A 19216-nucleotide genomic window follows, 5' to 3' on the forward strand; every position below is an offset into this window, starting at 1 on the left:
TAATATAAAACATAAGGTTGAATAAAATTCCACGGCGACATGTCACCTGCATTTGTTACAATACTTCTTGTGGTATTAGGTACAATTTAGAATGCCTAGATAAAACATACTTTGATGATCACGATATATCAATATTTTTTTTGAAGCAAAGCAAGTTTATGATGCTATAAATGCAATTAGGTAATTTTTATGCACATAATTGATTTTAGAGAGCACTTCAATGTATTCACCCATAGATGACAACAGGATCTTCATCATCATCATAGAAATGGATCTACGGTACCACGAATGCTACTATAATTCAACTTTATACTTTCTATTGGGTTTTCCACGATCATCCTTAAATTTAAAAGAAACAAAATAATAATAATAATAATAATAATAAACAAACGATATTTGATTTCAATCATTGTTTTTTTTATTGCAAGAAATATAAATTTTGTTTTAACTATGGACATTGTTGCTATTTGTATAAAACTATTGTGTGTATGTGTGTGTGACATTGCTAAACTAAGGGTAATTGTTCAAGTTGGTGTTCCCTACATATCATCACCGGTCGCGTCACGAGGTTTTACATCCACATCATTGCCAACATCTTCTATAAAGGGTAATTATAGAACATTGTCAGTTAAATCATCGCTTTTCTTTTCTATTTCCTCCTTTTTTTTTTCCTTCTTTTTAACCTTTTTCATCCATGGTATATTCCATTTGTACATTGGTAGTGTTGTGATGTTGCATCATAAGTCTTATGGTATGAGGTGGAAAATAGACGGAAGGAATCATTTGAATGGTATCTGGGGATGATGCTGTTGAAGGAATCATGTTAGGCACAATCGAACCAACTCCTGGAGAAGACGCAAAATAATAACCCGCATGTGGATGCATATGATAAAAAGAGGAATTCATGTCGTAAGGTAATGGCCCATACCAACAATAACTACTATCTGTTGCATTATGATCCATCATATCTGGAGCTAACAAAAAAAAAAAAAAAAAGTGTGGATGATATCAGTCTTTTCTCTTTTTTTTTTCATCTTTTTTAAGTCTGATTACCTTGGTCACTCTGTTCCATCAAGAATACACAGCCGATTACAAAAGAAGAAGATGCCATTCAGTAAAGTTCCTTTCTTTTTCACTTTGATATATATATATATATATATAGTGTTAATGAATCCTTACCAATTGAGAAAATGAATACCCGTACATACCAGTCGCAGAATTGCCATATGTCATTGTCTGTAATCCATTGCTGTACGGCAAGTGAGAATGACCATCATAAGAAGTGTGATAAGGTTCATATCCAGTATCAGTCATATCTTGCATATGCAAACATTGATCACTTGCTATTGCTGCGGTTGTTGTGGTTGTTGCTGTAGGAGGTACCAAACCACTGTTGATTGCAAAAGCCGCTGATGCATAGTACATTGTCTGATCAGTTAAATGTGGGTATTGATAATGTTGTTGTTGTTGCTGATCCTGATCGCGATGTTGGAAATGCTGTTCTTGATGTTGACAAAGAGGTGGAGATCCAGTGGCGGTCATCATCATGGCCGATGATCTTGTAAAATTGATATTGTTAAAGTGTTGCATATTGGGTGATGATACATGAGTACCGTACATATATGAAGTCGCTGCAGGTATTCCAAGACCTGGTGGATATGGTTGTGGTCGATAAAAAGGAGTATGGGAACCACCAAGGAAAGTATCCTTTGACCGGGACACTAATCCATCGTTTCGTTTTGTTGAAAGGACAATACCATTAGACTTACGGGTTTCACGATAGGAGACTTGTAATATATGTTTGTGCCAAGTTTGACCATTCTACAAAAAAAAAAAAAAACATGAATATTTCTTCTGTTTATGTTATCTACCTTTTTTTTTTTTTTTTTTTTTTTTTTTGTACCTCTGCTTCAATGGCCTTGGTAGCATCAGCGTAATTGGTGTATTTGACGAATGCAAAGGCAGTCTTGTAACGAGCATTCTCCTGTTTAACAATGTTGATATTTCTAATAGTACCATAATGACTAAACCGATCCTGGATATCGACTTTGGTAATGGATTTATCCAGATTTCCAATATAGATGCAAGACTTGTCAAAAGTGACTTCCGGACTAGAATTCAGGTTTGAAGCCCATTCAACTGACCAACGTTTGATGGATGATAATTGTAATGACTATGAATAACATCATAATCAGTCAGCATCCACTCATAATATTATATAGAAGGCATACATACCAAATAAGCCTTGATAGCATCATCTCTGTAACAAAATTTCACAAAAGCAGAAGTAGCCAGAACATCATATTCCACAGAAACGTTTTCAATAGGACCATGAACAGAGAGTACACGTAAAATTTCCTTTGCGAATAGAAAGAGAATGAAAAAAGTAAAAATAAAATCATAAAAAAATAGATAAGGTAAAATTATATCATTTTTTTTCTTTTACCTCTTTTTCCAAAGGATCATTGAAATGAGAGGTTAAAAACAAGGTACGATTCACTCTTGCAGCTTCACAGCGAATGCTTCTTCCATCTAGTATAGTTCCAGGTGCTTGTTTTAATGCCAAATCTGCATCACTTGTTCGCTATTATTGAAAAAAAAAATAATAAAAAATGAATATCATTGGTGTCCTATTTCTTTTTTTTAAGTAAAAACCTACTTCAAATTGTACAAAGGCATAAGGTCTTTCCATCCAATCTTTAAGCACCTTAACATTGATAAGTTTTCCCCATTGCATAAAGTGATTATAGACCGATATATTTAATTCTTCACCAGTTTTTTGCTTATTGAGACTAATCATAAAAAAGAAAAAGTGATATAAAGCGTTAGGATAATCTATTCTGTCAATACAAAAAAAAAAAAGGGGAAAAAATGACCTTGCCACAAAAATACATGCTTGAGGGTTTCCACGTTTATCAATATCTTCATCATGTTGATGATCCACGATTGATTCATTTTTGAAAATAGAAGAATCTTGAGAATCAATTATATAAGGATCTAAATCTTGTTTTTCAGCAAACTTGAGTATTTGCATATCTATCACCAAATATCAAAATGGAAGTAAAAAAAAAAAAAAAATGAACATCAGTCACTAGATATTTTTTTTATTTTACCGGTATTATCCATTAATACAGCATCATTTTCATTAGATTCATATGACACAGAAGAATCTTGATTGGTAGAGGAGCGTGAACTAATCATCCATTCCAAAGTGCAATCATATGTGGATTTGTTTTCTTGTTTTAATTGAAGGGACGCGCTCAAGGGCATATCATCCATCTTGGATAATAATGAGTGTTGTTTCATTAATATCTTGTTTTTTATCTACTTTATATTCAGAAATGAGATATAAAAAAAAAAAAAAGAAAAAAGAGAAAAAAGAAAAAAGAGAAAAAAGAAAGGAAGAGAAGGAAAATAATAAAAAGATCTAAATGTTTTTTTTTTTTTTTTTGACAGCTATTTTATTCCTTTAGCATAAGCAGATAGTCGGAAATCAAAATCATTGGTGGGCAGAGTGTGGTCTCTGTGTATTTCACCACTCCCGAAAAGAAGAAATGGAAAATGGTTATACAGTGATGATTAACTAGAGATCATTTTGTATATGTGCACTTATCAAAAAAAAAAAAAAAAAAAAAAAAAAGGATCCAAAGAAGCAACAAGACAGACAACAGGAGCTGTTACATTATTTTTTTTTCCTCCAATCACATTGAAGATATCAAATAATGATGATCATTTTATTAAATCAAATCAATCATCCAATCATTATATGTCATAAAATAATATATAGAATTCATATATCATAAAATTAAATAAAAAGTTACTTGTAAGAGATCATGCAATATTAAGAACATATATAAATGATCACGGTTAAATTATTAAGAAGGAGGCGATTTACGGGGATTAGCACAGTGGCTTTGTCGGCATTTTAATATGTTCAACTGATCACCATCGCACAATTATTACTATACTTTTTTTGTCTTACTCACTTTTATTAATTATACCTCCATGATGCAAGAAAGGCATAAGCGTGCCTTACCTGCAAGACATTCTTTTCTTACTGATGCTGTTAGTACTGTTTTAGAGACAAGTTCAAGTAAGTCATCGTATATGAAACCAAAAACACATTTTCATGAACTTTTTTTTTTTTTTTTTTTTAGAAACTCAAGTCCCTCAAATAGATTGTCAAACTATTCTCAAACTGACCAAAGATCTATCCAACTGTACCGACTTTGGTGAACCTGAACCCATACCATTGCCTTCCTCTGATATTCAACCTGTGTTTCGAATCATATCACAAAAACGCCCTACAAAGGCCAAAGTAACGCCAAAAAAGAAAAAGACTTGAAAGGTCAACATACTCATCCAATTTTTTTAATTCCTTATTTGACTATAGAGCAGTAGTGATATTACCACATCAGATGACTATTACTTGGCACGACATCGAAAACATGAAATGGAAGAAAAGAAGCAAAAAAACAGAGAAAAAGAACGATTGGAGCATGGACTTTATCAGCAACAACAACTTGTAGAACGGCTCAAGACTATGGACAAAAGTACTCTAGCCTCGATTGTTTCTTCATTACGACCTCTACAATCAAACGATTCGCCATCACAAGAAACAAGACAACCATATACCTCAATGACACCAATGGACTTGGAACGACTTCACCAGATCTTACTGCAAGATGCTCGTGAACAAATGTATCGATATGAAAAATTAGGTTTGGGTCGAAAACGTGGACAAGGTTTTATCAATACGCGTGGTTCTGCTGGTAATGGAAACCATGTCAATATAGATCATCAAACAAATCCTTCTTCTTCTTCTTCTTATTTTCCCAATATGGATTCAACGAAGGAAGTATCATCAAGATCAACTGCGAATGAAATATCAAGTACAGCAACAATCACACCATCATCATCCATATCATCCATGTCATCATCCTTATCCTCTTCTTCTTCTTCATCATCAATAACAACACCAGCTGCAGAAGCAACAGCAGTAATAGAATATAATGACAAATCGATTGAGAAGAAAAAGAAAAAGAAAGAATCGGTCAAAGCAATTGGATCATCCATTGATGTATCATCGAAAGCGCGATCTTTAACATCATCATCATCATCATCATCATCAGCAATATCTACCACACATACAGCACGAAGACCCTATAAGGCGACGATAACGACAATGACAAAACCTATATCAAAACAACAGCAAGCAAGGATCAAGGAGCTAGAGACCAAGGTATTAGCTCATTTCAAACAGCAAGGACAACATCGACCTGAAGGTAAACGACGAAGCTTACGAACAGGAATTGCTTTTGGTGAAAAATTACCTGCAATGGATACGGTTGACTTTGAACTACCGGATGAAGTATTTGGAACCATGATCTCAAGAAGGAAATAGTATGGTTAGTTAGTATAGCATATTCTCTACCTTTGTACATATATCATTCATCATAATAAAAAAAAAAAAAATTCAATTGATTCTCATCATTGTTTATACTTTTTTATTTTATTGTCTTTTTTTAAAAAAAAGGAAAAGAAAAAACTATGTAAAACAAGATTGATATGATAAGATAGATATAATATATATATATAAATAAGCCAAAAGAAAAGATAGATAATAAAAATACGAATAAAAATAGGATATACTAAACTGGTAGTAATAATAGCGTGTGTATATGTGTGTGTGGATATATATATATATATAATATAAGAGTAAGGAGAACGACCATCACGACAAAAGAGGAGCACGTTCACCATTAGGTTCTTGACGGAAGAAACGTTGACGCACAGCAGTAGTGATTGAGAAAAAGACACCATTGAAGATAAATACACCCACAATCAAAATCACAAATCCAATGAATTGAAGCCAAGAGAAAGTATCATAACCATAATGAGTAGCAATCACCCAAATCAATGTGGTTCTATAGACAAAGAAAAAAAAAAAAGAAGAAACCGTCAACATATGCATGCATTATCCAAATGTTTTCCATCTATAGATTCCGGCGATCCTCCTTTTCTCTCTCTCTCTCTCTCTCTCTCTCTCTTACGTATTTATTTATTTATTTATTTACCTGATAGCATCCAATACACTTCTTCCAGGAATACCAACGGTAGTACTAACAGCCAAACCGAAAAAGTTGAAAATAGCGACCATGATAGCCAAGACGATAGCAGATTGCCATAAATCGTACGAATGAATAAGTTGTGCCATTCCAGTTTTGATGTCGAAAACAGAGTCAGCAGCGGAAGGTGTTAATGCAGCCACAATCACAGTAATACCCAAGAGCACAGTACCAAAGGCACCTTCAATTCCCATAGCACGAACAGGATCCATTTGATACCGATCCATCAAATATTCTTCCAAAATGAATTGACAAGCTACAAAGACTTGAGAGAAGAGAAGTAACAAAGGACCAAACCAAGGGTGAGTATTATCACCTAAAGTACCTTGTTCTGGAGCTGCACCGCCAGTAGAGGATGAAACGGCAGCGTAGTAAGTTATGATAACAATTCCACCCAAAATAGTGATAACAGAAACCCATTCATGACCCAAAAAACGACGTGATAAGAATAAGAAACTAAAGACAGCTGAAAAACCAACAATACTACTACGCATCATTTGAAAGATGGAAGGTGTACTATAAATCAAACCAAGATTGAGCATCTATATATCATAAGTTTTTTTTTTTTTATGGTGAGTATGTGTAACATGGACGGCATCAAAAAGAGGAGACACAAAAACTTACTGTGGTTGAAATAAGATCGCATGCACTAGGAATAATAAACCAGATACCAGACCAAAACCAAGAAGTACGATTTATCATCCATTCATTTCCATTTTCTTCTTGTTGTCTATTTCCTTGTACTGAATCCAAAAGAGATCGATCCAACCAAGAAGAAGCTTTACTTATAACTTGAATACCAAAAATACACATGATTTCACCAATAAAGATCATCACTGTTTGAAGAAGTGGTTGAGTAAACAAATGATTTTGATCATCTATAATATGATGATCTTGATAACTGAGAATAAGTGGTATAGAGACACCTATAGAACAATAACAAAAAAAAAAAAGAAATAGTCAGTACTATCTTTTATTCTTCATATTTTTTTTTCTTATCACTTACCCGAGATTAATAAACCAAGAACAAGAAAGGAAGTATAAATTCCTGACATGTTGTTTAACTAGTATAAGTAAAAATGAAGATGAGATAAAAAAAAAAAAGAGAAGTACAACAACAAAAAGAAAAGAAGAAAAAAGAGAGAAAAAGAAAGAAAGAAACAAGAAACAAAAAAAAAAAAAAAAAAAGGATTTTCGTCCTTTTTTTTCGAATGCGGAGAATGATTTCTTTTTTTTTTTTTGAAACGTATGAAAGAAGGTTTATGAGGGGCACGAATTTCTTCTTTCTTCTAAAGAAACTCTTCCTTCTATTGAAAGAAAAAAAAAAAAAAACTTCCTTCTTTGTTTGACATATAGTTTCTATATCAATTATCATGATTACAAAACGTTATTTTTCCTGATATGCTATTCATAGTTCTTATCTATTTTATTGTCTTTTGTCCTGTTCAAAGCGTGTTTGGAATTGATTTGACAATTGCTTTATATTATCCCGACACATCACAAGTTATTCAAAAAAAAAAAAAAAATAAAATAAATAAATTGACTAGAATAATAAACATTTTTTTTATTATCGTTGCCTCAATAGAAAAGACTGTGAAATTTAAAAAAAGTTGACATATGTGATGTAGGTACTTTTGTCATTCTGAAGTATTTGTGTTGCTACCTTCAACAAACACAACAAACATATTATGCGAATCTTCATTTTGCTTTTTATTTCATCCTATAGGTCTTATTTTGAAAAATCAATCATAATAATAATAGACGCATAATAAAAAATGAGACTAATGAACTATCTGAACTAAACTAATTAATACTAATTTAAAACCATAGGATTAGCAGCAGGACACCTGGAACGATAAATGGTTTAGTTCGTTTACGTTTTATTTTTATAATCGAATGATCAGTACTACAGTATCAACATAAAATAAATCACATACACAATATTTTTTTTTTAAAAAAAAAGAAACCTTTTCTTTATCTGAGTAATAATATATATATATGGATGAATAATAATAAAAGAAAGACTAGAAATAAATGGGGAAAACTGAGCTATGTGTAAATGGTTCCTAATGTATTCATTGTGGTCGTTTGCGTTTAGTTTCGTAATCAAGTATTGCAGACTTAATAGCGTCTTCAGCAAGCACTATGTAAAATAAAAAAGAAGAAGAAGAAAAAAAAAAAGAAATCAATATTTAGTTTAGTCATTTTATTCTTTTTCATTTTTTTTTTTTTTTTTTTTTTTTTTTTTTTTGCAACTTACTTGAACAATGCAATTTGACAGGCGGTAAACATAATTCTTTTGCAATTTCAGTATTTTTGATTTTTCCAGCTTCCTCCAAAGTCATACCACGAACACGTTCTGTCATAAAGCTACTAGAAGCAATTGCTGAGCCACAACCAAAAGTTTTGAATTTTACATCCACGATCCTTCCAGTTTCGTCATCCACTTTGATTTGTAACTTCATGACATCACCACAAGCAGGAGCGCCTACTAAACCAGTACCAACACCACTTTCTCCTTTAGCAAAAGAACCTACATTGCGAGGTCGTTCATAATGATCAATCACCTATTAATTAATTAAAAATAAAAGGATTGAGTTTATCGTACTAGACTATTATTTACTTATTTATATTTTTACTTTTTCATGATAGAATCGAGTTCCACTTAGAGTCAATGGTTTTTGAATAAGACGAGTAGATTTATTAAATGTGTTCAAAGTTGTTCTCAACATTGTTATAACTTAAAAAAAAAAAAAAAAAGAGTAATAATGAAAAAGAAAAAGAAAGAATAAAAAAAAAGAAAAGATTCTGCGAAACAATATAAATAAGAAACATGCCTACTGTTTCAGTGCCCGCCATATCAGATTCTTTGTGACCAATCAAAATCAAGAGGAAACCATCTGATTGGGGACAAAAACGAAATAAAGTCGGATTATTCCAAAGATGAGGGGAAATTCGGCGTTAACTGTAGTCACTTGATGCATTTTTGACAATCAAATAAGAGTTGAGACACTGTAAATTATCAATGATCACTGTCATGATCGTTATCATCTATACCTAAAAACCAATTATCATTATCATCTTCATCATCATCTATACCAAACCAATCATCATTATCATCATTATCGACGGTTATCATCATAAACAGTAATATATATATATATATAATAATAATAAAAATAATAAAAATAACACCTTGATCAAATATCGTTTTATTTCATAATAGGGCATTTAAAAGGATGTAATATATATAAAAAATGTAGTTGTGGGAGGTTTGACTGTATTTAGATGTTGGAAGGATAAAGCATCTAGATCATTTGAGAAAAAAAAGTATAAAGAAATCAAAGTAAAATCAATTAGTATTTAATTACGAAATAGATAGACAGACATGATCACTTACCACACGAACAGAAGCACCGAAAGACTTGGGAGGCAAGTTGTTACGGAAACGAGCCTTGACAACACCGTTAGTACCGTGAGTACGAGCAATACGACCCCAGATGACACGGACCTTAGAACCATTGACTTCACGTTTGGCCTTGTAGACATAGGCAACACGCTTACCGAGATAGAATTGAGCATCCTTGGTGGTTTGGACACCTTCCACTTGGATAAGGGAGGTATTGGGATTTTGGTTGCGCTTGGCACGTTCGTACCCTAAAACACGGCCCTTGCTGTAAAGACTATAAAATAAAAGTAAGAATCAGTTAACATAAAGTAATAGTTGTCGAACTCATAATCTATATAGATGATGTATGTTTAAATAAAAAAAAAATGGTAGAAAAGTATCATGAATAGATCGATTCATTCGAGGTGAGAGGTGGCTGTAAAATGGATTGTATCGTTCCTATTTCCTTATTGTTTATCCATCCATCCATCCGTCCATAATATATATCTATCCATTCATCTATTCATCCATCCATTCATAGATTGATTTTTTTTTTCTTTTCATAAATCATTACCGGTCAGACATAGCAAACTACACAAAGAAAGAGGGAGGACATTTTCATTTTGGATACAAGCTCAGATGTTTAATGTTCCTTAGTACAGTACACTTCCAAATCAAATTAAATTACCGACTTTCCGGGTCGATTGTCAACCTTTTTCTTTTTCTTTTTCTTTTTTTTTTTTTTTTTTTTTTTTTTGTGAACGCGATTTTCTTTTTTTCTTTTTTCATTTTCCCTTCTGGAAACATACATATAATACGTCCTACTAATCGAGTCCTTATCTTTCAAAACAAACCATATGACACCTTCATCTATTTATTCCTCACTTTGTCCAACCAAAGTAGAAAAACCAAAACCAAAATGTTCTTCTTATACACAGGCGTATTCAAGGATTCTTTTACAAAGGATATATTCATGTGCCACTGTTCTTTTTGGTTTTGCCATTTTGCTTACTGTTGTTTCACAAATCTTCTTGACTTGTAAATATAAAAAAAAAAAATGATTGGATCTATTCTTTTACTTTATGTTTAATATTCCATTCTTGATGAATAGGGTCAATATCTTTATGGTCAAGTTCAATCTATACTCTCTTTTTATGGATCTCTCTTATTGTTATTATGCTGACTCGATTGGTATCTGCTACATGTACGTGAGTGATTATCGATAAAGAAAGGGGAAAAGAAGGAGGGAGACGAGGATATTTTTCTATAGTAATAGAATACTCACCTAGACCTCTTTTATATATATATATATATATATATCTTACCTAGTCCAACGAAAAGTACATGATAATTTGGCTGGTGATCTATTTGCTTCATGTTTCCAACGCAGCCATCTTTTACTAAATACTTTATATACTGCTACCAGTTTGATCCTTGTTTGGCTTTACTTTGGGTTAATTTTGAAGACAACCTTATCTAGCAATCATCCAAGGTACGAAAGAAATGAAACAAAAATATCATTGACAACGTTACTAATCCTAACAATATCTATTTTCCTGTTATATATTTTAATAGGCAACAACGTCATGGCGCTCAACAAATTAATCTTGAGCGACTATTTCTATCCATTTATGCTATTGTACTAGGTTTATCTTATTCTATGTATCGCATCTTCCGACAAGTGTGGGTGATTGATTTGCAAGTGATCGAGGTAAACAAAGAAAAAAAAAATGCAAAGATGAAGGAAGGAATATGATCATTGATTCATTTTTTTATATTATTTAGCAAGATCCATGGTATCTTATCAAGATATATGCAAAATCTCTCAACTTGTTCTCCTTTCTCTGGGCCTCTGGCACTTTTATCTCTACATACTTTTTTTACTTGATTTCATCCGGTTTCTTTTATCGTCTGACTGCTGTTGGATTTAGACTATATACAACGTAAGTAGAATGAAGAGAAAAGGATAAATCAATGTGTGGTACCTACAAAAGAGTGGATTGATCATTTTTCCTTTTTTTTTTTTTTTTTTTTTTTTTTAGTGTTTTGGATACCCCAGTTATTGGTTTTCGATGGTGGGACGTTTGTTTATTTTTCAAGATGGTAATGGTTGGTTGGATAATGATCAAGGCGTGGACTTTTGTTGATTTATCTGTAGACGCTTATTTCAACAGAGTAAGTTAACTCTCTTTGAATGCATAAAAACATGTTACTGATCTCCCCATTTTTCTTATAGGTGGAAGATTGTTTGTCATCTTATAGTAATCCTTTCGAAATTTTGATTGATGGTTTACGATTTCAAAAGGATGATCGAATTAGAGTAATAAAAAAAGAAAAGATGGAAAATTGTTTTTACAGGTAAATACTAATGATTTTGCATGATTTTATTCTAGGGGTTGGCTTTTAGGGAATTGGTTCGACTATCCTCTGTAGATGACGAAAAACGAAAAATTCTATACAACGATCTAGGTGATAAGGATGTATCTTCAATGTGGTATCGTATCAAAACTGAATGTTTGATTGTCATCGATGAATTGATAAACAGGATCAAGGATGAATACAAGACCGATAAAAAGAAAGGTATAAATGACAGAGAGTGAATTAGAATCAACAAAAAGAAATACTTGATGATGACTCATACTCAACATTCTTTTTCTTTTTTCTTTTTTTTTTTTTTGGTGAGAATAGATGAGCTCAAAGACAAAGAAACAAAGATATCGAAATCATTTCAACAAAAGAAGAAAGTTATCAAGCTTGTGGATAATAATGTTTATGCTGGACGACAAAAGAATATAACGGAACTAGACGATCGTACCAACAATGTTTTGATAAAAATGACAACACGTATCTCGGATGCTATTCCCTCTCCTGATATCCATATTGGCAAATTGACAAAGACTGTAATCGATAAATATGCACCAAAGCGATTATTTGGAATAACTAGGACAAATGGTTGGCTTGCTGGCAATATTGTACGATTAACTCAACAAAATAGAAAGATGTATTCAGTTTTTGGTAATGTCGTTCTCCCCATAGCATCAATTGAAGGTAAATAAATAAAAAAAAAAAAAAAGGAACAAAATAGAGAAAGTATATGTACTAATTTTTTTTCGTTGATGCAGCATTATCAAATATTTTGTCTTTTTCATTAAAGGAAGATGATCTTGGTCAAGTCCAATACGATTTATCTCTGATTATCAACACATTACTTGAATGTTCATCGACAGTAGATAATTATATCAATTCTCCTCCACCTCAATATAATCCACCCTTCAGTTCTTCTGATCTTCCTTTATTGGCTCCCTATCAACTCATGCTAGGTACATCTTATTATTTGCATATCAAAAATGTACTGATTTCTCTTTTTATATGTATTAGCTGTAGACAGTGCCATTCTTCATATTACATCAACATTCAAAGATCATATACAGGATATCAAAGTGAATGAACAATACATATCCATATGGGAGCGTTTGGTTGGACAGTAGTTTAGTTATTAATGCTTTTTTTTTTTTGTATATACTTTGAAAATAAAAAAAAAAAAACAAAAAGATTTTCGTTTTCCGCTTTTTATATATATTTTTTTTTCTTTTTTTCTAATTCTTCTCTTTACATATTTGTTCTTCCATGGCAAGTTCATTTGGAAGTCCAGAATATCAATACAATCCTAACAATCCACCTTGGCGTAAATTACTTTGGGTGAAACAAAACTATCCTGATAATTATGTTGATGATACCTTCCTTGATGAATTACAAAAGAATGGTAAAACTTACCTTTTTTTTTTTTTAGATTTTGAATAAAATACTGATGATTCCTTTTTTTAAAATAATCCCTTAGTAAATGTACGCGAATATGACTATTGGACCATGGTGTATCAATCAGGTATTATTACTCAACATATTAGTAGCATTGTAATCTTTATTGCCATCTTTATCAATCTTCAATTATCAGCGTTATCTGGTCGACAACTCATATGGATTGGTTCATCCTTCACTGGTTTGGGATATCTATTTTGGAATATGATTGTCAAAAATCATGCTTTTAAAAGTAAGTCATTGAAAATATGTTTTTATTTTCTTGTTTATTTATATTTCATTTATTAGGAAAACATGTTCTCAAAAGCGCTGTTTTCTTCTTCTCCACTCTACTTGGATTATCACCTATTTTGAAAACATTGACTAGTCAAACAAGTCATGATACTATTTGGGCAATGACCGTGTATTGTTTTTTAGCAAACGTTCTATCTCATGATTATGCTGCTGAAAGTCGGACAAGAGTCAAGTAAGTTAAATAAAAAAAAAAAGTATTATTTTGTATATTGATCATCTTAATTTATTAGGATTCCAGGATCATTATCTACAAATGCTGCCATTTTTGCCTCTGTACTTTTAGCCTCCCGTTTGGATACAAATCTTGATGTATTTGGCTTACTATCATTTGCTGTGGAATGGTTTGCTCTTTTTCCTATCTTTCGACGATACTTACAGGTAAAGACTTTGTTTTATATATAAAAATTTTAAAACTAACTCTTCTTTCTATCCCAAAGGATCTGAATCCTAAACTCTCCATAGCTCTGACCATTCTTATGCAATTTTTATGCGTAATTTTATTCATTCAAATATCCAAAGCTGTGGTGATACTTTATCTTTTAGGTTTTTGTTTCCTGACTTTTGTTTGTCCTTATTGGTTGATTTTTATCCAAAAATACAAAAAGTGAGTATTACAATCATCATCATCAAAAAAAAAAAAAAAAAAAAAAAAAAGGGAAGAATAGATGTATTGATATTTTTTTTTTCTTACTAGCGAGATCCATGGACCTTGGGATGAAGCAAGACCAAGGTTACAGCAACGTAGACGTAATCTTTATAGAAAGTATCCCAATTAAATTAGAATACTTCCTTTTTATATATATATGATACAGTATCCTTGTACATAATCTTCCCTTATCACATTATACCATTCTAATAAAAACAAATAAAAGTATATATGTATATTCACTTTGAACAATGCCCAATCATGTCTCTCCCATTCAAATATAACAGAGTAGTTCATATTTTTACCTTCAAAAAAAGAAAAAAAAATCAAATTTATTGGTATATAGATATCCATATATAAAACTAAACAACAAAATGAAAAATTACACATAGCATCAACTATATTAAACAACAATCAGCGATCCAATCCGTCACTTTTCCCAAATCTTGTTCCCATACATCCCGAGAAGAGGCCAAAGTAGGTTCGATTACCCAAATATGAGCTTGATCCGATCGAGAGAGAACATCTATTTGTACCTTGTCATCTTGTAGTTTTTGAATGAAACGAAGAATGTCGTATTGCAAGGCTTCACGGTCAGAATAGGTGATCAAAAAACGCGTCAAGATTTTGTCAAAGGATGCATAAACCGATGAGATGGCAGGTTGATGTAGAAAGAGTTCCTTGGTTTTACTATCCAGACCGTGAATATCAGGTAGATAAAGAGAAAGATGACGATCCAATTGCCATTCAGTAAGAACATCAAATCCTTTGCTGCTTTTGTATGTTGGTGAACCAGAATGAAGGGCAACCCATGGTGAGATCAAGACACATCCTATAGGTAATGGCAAAGGAGGTAATGAATCTTGTAAACGACTGGTACGTTGATCACGAACTGAGAGAATGGTGTTAATCATCAAATTCCCACCTGCTGAGTCCCCGACTGTACTCCCCAATCATCAGAAGAAAAAAAAAAAAAGTGAGATGCATGATCTATAATAATAGTAAATAAAAAAAAAAAAAAAAAACTTACCTAAAACAATCTTTGTAGGACTAATACCTAGATCATGCACAAGATATTGATAAGCTTCCAAACAGGTTTCTTTTGCTTTTGGATAAGGCCCAGTGGGCGGTAAAGGATATTCAATCGAGAAAATACTTGTAGAGAGACCATGTTTTTGTTTCAACCTATTCCATATGAATTGAAAGGAAGGCATATACATGACACTGTTGCCGACAGTAAACCCGCCACCTACAAAACAGAACAAAAAAAAAAAGAAGATAAGTTTTGAGAACTTTTTTTATATCTATGTTTATCATTATTATTATTATTTACCATGAGCAAACAAGATGACTATATCAAAACCATGTACTGCTTCCTTGAGACTTTCCATAGTCAGGTTGGACATGGAAGGAGCGATCCAGTGACCTGATAGTGTTGGTGAGGGTTGTACTTTTAGAATCCATCCAAGTTGATCTTTTTGAGGTTGACTTGCAAAATCGAGTAATAGTCTAGCTAAAGAAGTGGGCATATTGAAAAGAAAGGCACAAAGATGACGTCGAATAGGATAAGGTATCAAAGTAACATTGTTTCGTAGCCATTTTAAACAATGTTGAGTCACTATATATATACATTGAGAAAAGAAAATTAAATTTAGGGTGATATGAATTAATTATGTACTTACATAGAACTCGACCATTTCTAGTACCAAAAAGAACAACAATAAAGGCAAATGCCAAGTATTTGAAACCTGGTATCATATGGACGAGAAAGGAGTGAAAAAGAAGAAAAAAATTAGAAATTCTGTTGCGACACGTTATTTTTTTTTTTTTTTTTGAATTTTGAATTTTGACTCCCCTCCTTTTTTTGCCTTTTCTTTTTCCTTTTTTTTTTTTTTTTTTCTCTCACTAGTTTTTCTTTTTCTTTATATATATATATATCTATATATACTCACATTCATATATTCACACACACACATATACAGAGACACGCATACATACATACACTTATATTCTTTATCTCAAAACAATGAGTTCAGTCTCGTCTCATGATGGTAGTGATAAAGATTCTTTACGACTTCGAGGTACGTCTGACGGTCTTCCTTCTCGGTATGCTTCTTTACGAAAAACAGACTTATTGGATGCTATGGAATCTGTTAAAAATCGTGATACTGATAGTTGGAGTGTAGCAGCTACCATTGATGACCAAGAATCTGTCATTAGTGTACAAGGTGGTCTTGTTGGTCTTTCTTCTAATAGTACAACCCATTTGGATGATACTTCCTCTTTGAATGCTGGAAACAACTCTACTAATCATACCCTCCATGGTCTCAGAAGTTTAAACAACACTACAAGTCGACTTTCGCAAGATATACCTTTGGAAACTCTACGCGACTTGGATGACCAAACCAGTACAGGTGATGACGAAGACAAACGTTCAAGATCCAACGCAGCGGAATTTGGTGATGATGGTACTCGATCTGCTAAAGCTGACTTTGATGATACTGATAGTGCTGGGGATGACATGGATAATGATGATAGCAACACTGATATGGAGAACCATAGTAGTAGGGATGGTGATAATGAAAACAACAACAATGATGACAATAACAATCAACAAGAACAAGAACAACAAGAACATCAAAATCAACTTGATTCCTGCAAACGAACAGCTCGGCCTTTGGACAACCATCGACGTCAACGAAAACATATCGATGTCGTCAATGATTCTATTGCTGCTCCTCCTCAACCTCAACCCTCCTTTACAGCAGTTACAAAATCTTATGTGGAACTATTGGAAGAAAATGATATTTTACAAACGCAAATTCAGAATCTTCGTCTCACTCAAAAGCACCAGGCTCAGGTCATCGACAATCTCAGAACACTAACGGAATGTAATGAAAAGGTATTTGATAAGGCCGTCCATCTCTCTCAAGAGCATCTCAGCAAAGTATCAGAGTCTCAGCAGCTTGATAATGAACAACAACAAGAAGATGAACAACAACAAACGTCTATATTGACGCCAACCGTTGCACCTTCCACATCATCCTCTTCTTCTTCTTCATTTGTGATACCTCCTCCCCCTGTGGTGTTTGCTCATACGATCTCTGATCTCCTGACTCGTTTGGCAGAGTGCGTGAATCAATTTGTGAAGCTTACTGTGGATGTACCATGGCAGTTATTATTGGAACAACATCTCTTTACTGCAATTACGGATGCTTACCTTGTGGCACTTCCATTTGGCACCGACAATCAACAACTTTTGAATACGGCGTATCGCGATCAATTGCGTCGATTTCAATCTACTTTGGGTTCCAGTTTTGCAAAATGGTATCGTCGTCAAACCGTTCAATCTCTCTCATTGAATCCAGCCACCAAAGAATACTTGGAACATATGCATGAACAACTTAGTATTGGATTGTTAGATATCCTGGACAAACATGGTATGCAAAAATCAAATCAACCTGCTGTCATTGATCAAGAAGCTTGGAAGGATGTGTTACAATGGTGTCGTAATCTCTCTTTGGAAATACATGGTGGTGAAGCGGATGTGATAGCTCAACCTATTACGATTGGATCGGATTATGACTCGGATATCATGCTGATGGTGGCTGATAAGAACAACAATAATGATGATGATGATCATAAGACAAATCCTGATATGACTTCTTCTTCTTCTGTGGGTGAAAGGAAAAAGGTCAAATTTGTTGTGAATCCTCTTTTCATTGATGAAGATGATCGTGTACTACTATTGGCCAAGGTCTTATTGGAATGAACATGGGCTTTTTTTTTTTTTTTTGATTGAACATTTAGTTTAGCTTATATCTATTTTATATTCCTTTCTTTTTTATAGTTTAGTTTTTACTTGATACCTCCCTTTCTTGATTTTTTTTTTTCTTTTATTATATTCCGTTATTCATAATATATCATTTAAAACAAACCAATAAATATATAGTATATTTATATACTGTAAGATCTCTGACAATGTCATTTCAACTTGGATCATCTGATGCATAATCTGACGTTATTGTTACTACGTTTTCGAAGATGTAGTTTATTCTAGCAGTATCATAGCATTTTTTTTAAAAAAAAAAAAGAAAAGGAGGAAATATGATTACTAGTTTTTTCTTCTTTTCTGCGCTATGATTAGAGACTTGTTTGCGTCAGTGTTCGACTAGATTTGCGGTGATCCTTTTTTTTTTTTTGTATCGTGGAATTGGACTATGAGGAAAGAACAAACGCATGATGGATGATTTATCGTCTCCAAAAAGAAAAAATGACAGTGTACACCTTTCCAAAAAAAAAAAAAAAAAAAAAAAAAAAAAAAAAAAGAGGCAAAACAAAGAAAATGTTGTCCATTTCAGTTGATTTAGTATAAAAGAAAGACGACTGTGATTTATCCTTTATGCTTTCAAGCACATCTTTCTTTCTTTCTTTTTTTTTCTCTAAACCCTCAAAGCGAATTGTCCCCCCTCTTTCTTTTTACTTTATATATATATTTTTTATCAAGACTCCAAAGAAGAAACAAAAAAAAAATCAAGCAAATAAAAGATGTTATTATAAGATAACTATTTTCATCATCTAATATAAAATCATCATCATCGAGTTAGGTTTATTTGAAGGATCCTATTGGGCCAATATGTATGGTCGTTTGGCGTCTCTTACTTTTTATTCAGGGAAAGAGGTTTTTTATCGAAAAATATCTGTCTGTCTGCTTCTTTTTGTCCGTCCTCCTCTTATGATCACTATACTTCGTGTTGATGAGCGTTGGATCTAAGCTACCATCATACAAAATGGCATTAGTTTAACAAGTCCCCCCGTCAACCAGTACCAATTCTTCGATCATCCTGTCAGTAACAGCAATCTTTCTTTTTCCTTTTTTTTTTTTTATCGTCCTGACGTAGTTAAAACGGTCTTAGTTACGTGTTGTGACTAATCTTTTTTTTT

The 19216-nt window shown here is 32.7% G+C and overlaps 9 protein-coding genes across 9 annotated transcripts; 4 read left to right on the forward strand and 5 right to left on the reverse strand.

Moving 5' to 3' along the window:
- Positions 1 to 411: 411 nt before the first annotated feature.
- Positions 412 to 3370, reverse strand: BX664DRAFT_330929 (uncharacterized protein). The gene is made up of 9 exons (XM_051545042.1): positions 3114 to 3370; positions 2877 to 3036; positions 2660 to 2840; positions 2447 to 2584; positions 2236 to 2358; positions 1904 to 2173; positions 1209 to 1821; positions 684 to 974; positions 412 to 598 (listed from the first exon to the last, which is right to left on the reverse strand). The coding sequence occupies exons 2-9, from the start codon at positions 3032 to 3034 to the stop codon at positions 540 to 542; spliced, it is 1833 nt and encodes a 610-aa protein (XP_051402352.1). The 5' UTR covers positions 3035 to 3036; positions 3114 to 3370; the 3' UTR covers positions 412 to 539.
- A 613-nt stretch (positions 3371 to 3983) lies between these two features.
- On the forward strand, positions 3984 to 5404 carry BX664DRAFT_385241 (uncharacterized protein; the record flags this gene model as incomplete). The annotated part of the gene is made up of 4 exons (XM_051549235.1): positions 3984 to 4093; positions 4158 to 4318; positions 4394 to 4772; positions 5217 to 5404. The coding sequence occupies exons 1-4, from the start codon at positions 4006 to 4008 to the stop codon at positions 5402 to 5404; spliced, it is 816 nt and encodes a 271-aa protein (XP_051402353.1). The 5' UTR covers positions 3984 to 4005.
- A 76-nt stretch (positions 5405 to 5480) lies between these two features.
- Positions 5481 to 7266, reverse strand: BX664DRAFT_330937 (uncharacterized protein). The gene is made up of 4 exons (XM_051545043.1): positions 7135 to 7266; positions 6753 to 7054; positions 6078 to 6670; positions 5481 to 5927 (listed from the first exon to the last, which is right to left on the reverse strand). The coding sequence occupies exons 1-4, from the start codon at positions 7181 to 7183 to the stop codon at positions 5735 to 5737; spliced, it is 1137 nt and encodes a 378-aa protein (XP_051402354.1). The 5' UTR covers positions 7184 to 7266; the 3' UTR covers positions 5481 to 5734.
- A 698-nt stretch (positions 7267 to 7964) lies between these two features.
- On the reverse strand, positions 7965 to 8890 carry BX664DRAFT_330940 (iron sulfur cluster assembly protein 1). Its single transcript, XM_051545044.1, has 3 exons — positions 8768 to 8890; positions 8389 to 8695; positions 7965 to 8271 (listed from the first exon to the last, which is right to left on the reverse strand). The coding sequence occupies exons 1-3, from the start codon at positions 8858 to 8860 to the stop codon at positions 8204 to 8206; spliced, it is 468 nt and encodes a 155-aa protein (XP_051402355.1). The 5' UTR covers positions 8861 to 8890; the 3' UTR covers positions 7965 to 8203.
- Positions 8891 to 9302: 412 nt separating this feature from the next.
- BX664DRAFT_358278 (ribosomal protein L35A) lies at positions 9303 to 10101 on the reverse strand (the record flags this gene model as incomplete). Its single annotated transcript, XM_051548023.1, has 3 exons — positions 9303 to 9436; positions 9529 to 9811; positions 10091 to 10101. The coding sequence occupies 3 exons, from the start codon at positions 10099 to 10101 to the stop codon at positions 9413 to 9415; spliced, it is 318 nt and encodes a 105-aa protein (XP_051402356.1). The 3' UTR covers positions 9303 to 9412.
- Positions 10102 to 10692: 591 nt separating this feature from the next.
- On the forward strand, positions 10693 to 13004 carry BX664DRAFT_313903 (nucleoporin protein Ndc1-Nup; the record flags this gene model as incomplete). The annotated part of the gene is made up of 10 exons (XM_051542645.1): positions 10693 to 10720; positions 10846 to 11008; positions 11092 to 11227; positions 11302 to 11459; positions 11559 to 11691; positions 11753 to 11836; positions 11910 to 12096; positions 12205 to 12564; positions 12639 to 12836; positions 12895 to 13004. 10 exons carry the CDS (start codon positions 10693 to 10695, stop codon positions 13002 to 13004), a joined length of 1557 nt encoding a protein of 518 aa, XP_051402357.1.
- A 130-nt stretch (positions 13005 to 13134) lies between these two features.
- Positions 13135 to 14524, forward strand: BX664DRAFT_330946 (phosphatidylinositol N-acetylglucosaminyltransferase subunit C). The gene is made up of 6 exons (XM_051545045.1): positions 13135 to 13279; positions 13355 to 13564; positions 13621 to 13798; positions 13857 to 14004; positions 14064 to 14230; positions 14321 to 14524. Exons 1-6 carry the CDS (start codon positions 13144 to 13146, stop codon positions 14400 to 14402), a joined length of 921 nt encoding a protein of 306 aa, XP_051402358.1. The 5' UTR covers positions 13135 to 13143; the 3' UTR covers positions 14403 to 14524.
- Positions 14525 to 14570: 46 nt separating this feature from the next.
- Positions 14571 to 16041, reverse strand: BX664DRAFT_330947 (Alpha/Beta hydrolase protein; the record flags this gene model as incomplete). The annotated part of the gene is made up of 4 exons (XM_051545046.1): positions 15955 to 16041; positions 15606 to 15890; positions 15303 to 15521; positions 14571 to 15212 (listed from the first exon to the last, which is right to left on the reverse strand). Coding segments are annotated over exons 1-4 (1117 nt in total), but the record flags the coding sequence as incomplete, so codon positions are not given.
- Positions 16042 to 16193: 152 nt separating this feature from the next.
- On the forward strand, positions 16194 to 18116 carry BX664DRAFT_330948 (uncharacterized protein). Its single transcript, XM_051545047.1, has one exon. It carries the CDS (start codon positions 16299 to 16301, stop codon positions 18042 to 18044), a length of 1746 nt encoding a protein of 581 aa, XP_051402360.1. The 5' UTR covers positions 16194 to 16298; the 3' UTR covers positions 18045 to 18116.
- Positions 18117 to 19216: the final 1100 nt, after the last annotated feature.

This window comes from Halteromyces radiatus, assembly GCF_025201355.1.
Source record: "Halteromyces radiatus strain CBS 162.75 chromosome Unknown BX664scaffold_3, whole genome shotgun sequence".
In the NCBI taxonomy this organism is placed as follows: domain Eukaryota; kingdom Fungi; phylum Mucoromycota; class Mucoromycetes; order Mucorales; family Cunninghamellaceae; genus Halteromyces; species Halteromyces radiatus.